Source organism: Chaetodon trifascialis, chromosome 17 (genome assembly GCF_039877785.1).
Source record: "Chaetodon trifascialis isolate fChaTrf1 chromosome 17, fChaTrf1.hap1, whole genome shotgun sequence".
NCBI lineage: Eukaryota > Metazoa > Chordata > Actinopteri > Chaetodontiformes > Chaetodontidae > Chaetodon > Chaetodon trifascialis.
In genome coordinates, this window is record NC_092072.1 from 14,719,268 (window position 1) to 14,725,267 (window position 6,000).

Genomic DNA, 6,000 nt, shown 5'->3' on the forward strand with positions numbered 1-6,000 from the left:
GGTTGGGGAACTCTGGAGGCGTTTACTTTGACTTGGTGTTTGTCTCCCTCTAGTGGTCAGTCATACTTGCCAAAGGCTCCCCAATATCTTCATAATGAAAAAGCAAAACAAAAAACGCATAGTCTAATAATAATAATAATAATTACTATTATTATTATTATTAATATTATTATTATTATTATTATTATATTTTCATGACATGTCCACTACTACTACTTTCATGGAGTTAGTTCCGATATAGAACACACACACACGCGCGCGCGCGCACACACACACACACACACACACACACACACACACACACTGTTTCAAACAGCAAGTGCAGGAGTATTTTTATTCACATGTCCAGTTTATTGCCATTGGCCACTGTCAGTCTTGCTGGCAACAGTGGTGGAATGTAACAAAGTACATTTACTCAAGGGCTGTACTTAAGTACAATTCTGAGGTACTTGTACTTTACCTAAGTATTTCCACTCATATGAGGCAAACGTCTTTAGAAAATATGTAAGAGTCAATAATAGAAAGAAATAAAACCCAAACCACTCACCCAAAGCTTCTGTCGCAGTAACTTTATTTAAAGGAGTCATATATTTATGTGTTTCATCTTACTTTTCCATTAATAGTCACATAACAGTTTGACTTGAAACATTTGTCTCAACAGTAAAAACACTGCATGTTGATATTTACATGCTATAATACACTTCAGTGTCAGCCTATCCAATCCTCTTTCATCCTTTAAAGCTTTCTTGCATCTCCAACTCTTCTGAGATGGTTGTAAAGTCAAAATCTTCGGCCCTGTGGCAAGAGGATGCATAGATTGAGTTAGTCATAACCAACAAAACACACAGATATCGTAAGGATGTTCATCTAAACTAGAAACAAAGGGTTAAGATGCTGAGGGAAGCAGACAAGTGGACCGGTAATTGTTTCACCTAATGTACGATGGGTGAGGCTCAAGCTCCCCGTGACCCTGAGGAGGAATGTGCTCATGGATGGGGGAATGATGGCCAATGAGGCAAATTGATGAGCTTGTTTCATTCTGTAGTTATTGCATGCTTTTTGGAAATGCATATTTCTGCCAGTTATTATGGGATAGAGTCGCCTACCAGTGCAAGCCGGTGTTCAATAACTGTGCATTGACCAGAGTCTTAAGAAGGCTCCTGTACAGACTGTTCCTCCCAAGTCTCAGCGGCGGCATCGCTGCTTCTCGGACATCAGGGCGCTCGGCACACATTTGAATCATTTCCCAAGACCTCCCAAACCTCTGCGGCATGTTAGGGCTCGAGTTTGGGCTCCTGTCATCACTGGGATTGCTCTCCCTTCCGAAGCGCATAGGCATGTTGGCATGCAGGTGGAGAGGGTGGGCAGTGGGCGGGATGAGCTTGATGATGGACGGGTGGCTGATCTTGCTGGTGGTGGGCATCACGTGCACGTTGAAGCTCCCGAGATCCAAACTCCTGCGGATTTCACTTTTTGTCTGGAAACAATGTTGAAGGCCGGGTGAAAGAATATTTTGATGTGTGATTCATCATCAACTAGTTTTAATGAGTCACGGCTACATTTAGTATGTTCAGGGAGAAAAAATATTCTGTTAGAGGTGCAAATAATGTTTAATGTGGAAACAAAATGTTTGATTTCACACATACTGAATAAAAGAGTGAAAGAATACAATTTCTGTTAAATTAATAATAAGATGTTAGTCATTCATTTCTTTTTGGAGGAATAAAGTACTGCACTACATTTATTCGATTGAAATTTTGAATACAAAATACAGATCAGGGCTGCACGGTGGCGCAGCAGGTAGTGCGTGTGCCTCACAGCAACAAGGTTGCCGGTTTGATTCCCGGGTCGGGTCTTTCTGTGTGAAGTTTGCATGTTCTTCCCGTGCATGCGTGGGTTCTCTCCGGGCACTCCGGCTTCCTCCCACAGACCAAAAACATGCTCATTAGGTTAATTGGTGAGTGTGAGTGTGAATGGTCGTGTGTTTGTGCCCTGTGATCGACTGGCGACTGGTTCAGGGTGTACCCCGCCTCTCGCCCGTTGACGGCTGGGATAGGCTCCAGCCCCTCCTGCAACCCCGAAAGGGATACGTGGTATAGAAAATGGATGGAAATACAGATCAATGAATGAATTAGGAAGGATTAGTATAGATTAAGCTACCTGGGGGAATATAACTACAACTGACAAAGTTCAGAGAAAGAGATGGATCTTCACAGGTGTGAGAGGGAGAAATTTGTGGAGTAGAGCTTCAGAAATGGTGACTGAGACTGAGTGGGAACCATATTCATGATTTGAGCAGTTTTTTGACAACAAGCTGATTGTTATGTGATCAGAACAGCCTGTTTGTATCGCACACAGGGCATGACCAGCATGCATCTCCAATGCCTTCTTGGCATTGCATTCATATTGAAAATCTTACTGGAATACTATATAAAATATCTCTAACATCTGCATAATCTCAACAGTAGACAAAGAAGAAGCAACAGGTTATCATCTCTCTTTTTGAATTTAATTATAAGACTATAAATCCAGACTATGTGAATATCAAAAACGATGAAGATCTGACATTCCCAACCTGTTCGTCTAGTCGAAAATCAAAAAGCAGCCACCTTTGAGACTAACAACTAAAAAATTATGTTAAGAGAAACCTGTAACCTCATACGTATGGATTTGTGCTTAGCTCAGCTCCTTTAAGTACTGTAAAAGAAATAAAATAATTCCACCTGATGTAAATGAATCCCAGTGCAATTAAAAGCATCTCTGCCTGGCTTGCCACATAGCTCTCACCTGCTGGTGCGGCTGTTTCCTCTCAGTGTGTCCTCCATCATCGCTGCTCAAAGTATTTTCACTGTGGATTGATTTCCCATAGACCTGCAAGTCAGATGCTGCTGCCCCTCCAAGACCCCCCAGCATCAGGAGTGTAGACAGAACCAATGTGGTAAACATGTTGACAGCAGAGGACACCTCTCAGGACAGCACCGGGACACATGCCTTAGTTCCTGCTGTTAATAAAGACCCCTAAAAACATACGTCACCTGTCGCATGTGACGAAGACACCCACACACATACATGTGTACAAATACACATATACCACCAGCCAGTGAATTCCTGTCTCAGTAATCATCCAGCTCTGAAGAATTTATTTGAAAAGGCATGTGTGTCCTAATTGGCTGCTGAATGAACCAGTTGGCATTTTCTTTGTCAAAGCAAGAACAAGCAGATCACAGGGAAACACAAAGCAGGTGTATAATGGAAATACTGAATGGCGGCACCGTCCAATATATGTAGCTTGTACTGTTCAATTCTACAGAGGCTGTATTTTCTATTTACCGTAAGCTTTACTAATTAAATCCAGGCCGGCGATGTCAATAGAGAACAGATTCTTAACTAATAAGCGGAGCAAAAGGAGACAAGCTGCACTGAAAGCCACAGTCACACAAGTCGACGTCTTTCATTCATATTCTCGGTCATTTAGCTGCAACTTGTTTGATGGATTCAATTCTTTCCCCTATTTTCTGTTAAAATACAGACAAAAAAAGTGAAAATATATCAATTTAAAGCCACGTTAGTGCTGATTTGAATGCTGTTTGTACTTCATAATGTCATTAATCACAACTGTAATTTAACATTCCTGTTATCCTTTTACAGCCATGATTTCATCATTTCCTTTGAAACACTGTAAACTGCCACCTTTACGCCTTCATTGTCCTTATCATTGAAATTATTGCAGATGAACTTGATACTGTTGATGCATATAATTTGCAATGATTATAATGAGAAGAGGAGCCAATTTCTGGTTGAAGGCTTTGTGTACAAAAGAAAGCAGAAGAACAAAGTGACATTTCGAGACGTGTAGGATCCACTGGTTTTCTAGAATTACCTATAAGATATGATATTACTTAAAGGACAAAACTGGTGATATTCTATATGTTTGCTAATATCTCATTAAATATCCTTTAAAAATTACTCAAACTGAGTATTTATCCAATCTTGAAGTCATGTGTTTTTGCTCTTATTTCTTTTATATGTGACTGCTGTCCACGTATGGAAGCCGCTGTATCTAGCAACCGCAGGACATTTCAGCTTTTATTTGAGACGCAGGCGCGGGGATGACATCACTCACTCCTTTCTGAATGTGTCGGCGACACATTTGGATGCAGCAATGACTCGCTGGAGCTGCATTTGCATCCCAAGCAGACAGAATGTGAGGAATGCGTGGTGTGAGACACAGGTTGATAATGACAACCCACAGGGAGGTTTAATTTGATCCATGCGTCCTGACCCTGACATTGCTGCCGTTTACCATGTTGCCATGTCCAGCCCCACCTCTGAGAGCAGGGTGCATTTAATACAGCTGTCTGAAGCTCGTCGGTGGGAAAGTATCTGAATCGCATCTGGTTTTAGTGATTCAGTATCAAGCTTAAGATGTTTTTTATGGCTATGGTTTCAGTCTATCTTTCTGTATTATCATTTACCTCCCACCTCTCCTCAGCCCTTCTCTTTGTGCTCTCCCTCGCTGACCCCGGCCCCAGCTCGCAGGCTATGGGGTTTGGGATTTACGACGCTGTCTCCGACACTTATCCAGAGTCTTATCCGCAGAGGGCTTCCCTATACCTCAAGCTCTCCCTTTGTTCTTTCCCCGAGCTCTCCGAGCACTCCCTCGAAGACCTTGTTCTCCGCCACTGTAATTCTCTCTTCTTAATGTTTTTAATGTGCATCCCTCGCCACCCCGGCGGCCTTTTCATCTTTCCATTTTCTTGCTTTTGGGCCTCCTCTCCCTCCCCTCTTCTCTGCTGTCCACTTGCTTGAAAACAGACACTGCTTCCTTGATAGAAATATAGCCCCGCAGGTTTGATTTAGTGCACTTCAAACCTCCCATATATAACAACTTTTTGACTTATTTGCCACTCATGTTACATGTAGACTGTTCATTATATACTATATGAGAGTATATTTTCCTGAATTGTTCATCTGTCTGTCTTAATTTTTTTGTGAACTACAAGAAAACTAGACAGATGAAGACGGACAGAGAGGCAAAGATAAATCTAGGTAAAACCAAAGAGACAGAAAAGGCACAGAGACAGGAAGTAGAATGAAACAGGCCACAGTGACACCGCTGATCCTCGCCGGTCTCTCTCTTTCTATGTCTGGGATCTGGCAACGTTCCCAGAATTCCTCTCCGGGACCGGGACACCCTCGGATTCCTGGGATGATTTGTGGGAATGTGCTGCTATCCCCCCGTTTAGCTGATTTATGTGCAGTTTTATCTTTCCCCTCACTTAGACATCAGCCGGGTCATCATCACAACACTTTACATGCCCGTACACTCAGCGAGGAGACACATTCATCAAGCCCCAGTGACGGGTTATAGTTTTATCAATGATCAAATCCATTTCTGCGGGATCACTGCGTTATGATGTACGGGAAGACGCGCTGACGCCGGGCAGACAGACACACGGGCTCATACTACACTAACTCTGTATTGTGTTGTTGTGACTGTGGTGGATGATGATGGATTCAGGTCTCTCACACGACCACATCCAATAAAAGAAGTGGCCGAATAAAAACTTTGAGCCCAGAGCAGGTTCAGGAGACAGAAGCAGGGGCAGACAGGAAGTGGTACATACAGAACATTTCTTTCCTCAGCAGGTCAAAGAGTTTCATGTTGAAGTATTTAACCTGTTACACATGCAGAGGGCAGAATCTGACAACCCCCCACTGAAGGCATCTCAGGAAAAGACAATAAATTGTCCTGGTTAGTTTCCTTAGTTAGACAGGTAATAAAACTGTACAAAAGCAGGATAAGACATGATATTACTTAAAAGACAAGGCGGGCAATATTCTATGTTTGTTACTGTCAGCAAGACCCAAGAAAAGACCAAAGCCAACAATGAGTTCAAAGACTATAAGTGACTCCCAGTCTCAACCAGACTGGGTACTAGTTAAGACATAAATCTTTAAAAATTGGTCTGAAATATCCACTTTTACATTTGTTAAAAA

The 6,000-nt window shown here is 42.3% G+C and overlaps 1 protein-coding gene across 1 annotated transcript; it reads right to left on the bottom strand.

Moving 5' to 3' along the window:
- Positions 1–728: 728 nt before the first annotated feature.
- On the bottom strand, positions 729–2,989 carry npvf (neuropeptide VF precursor). Its single transcript, XM_070985192.1, is given in 4 exon segments — positions 729–795; positions 1,107–1,477; positions 2,788–2,955; positions 2,957–2,989. Coding segments are annotated over 4 exon segments (639 nt in total).
- Positions 2,990–6,000: the final 3,011 nt, after the last annotated feature.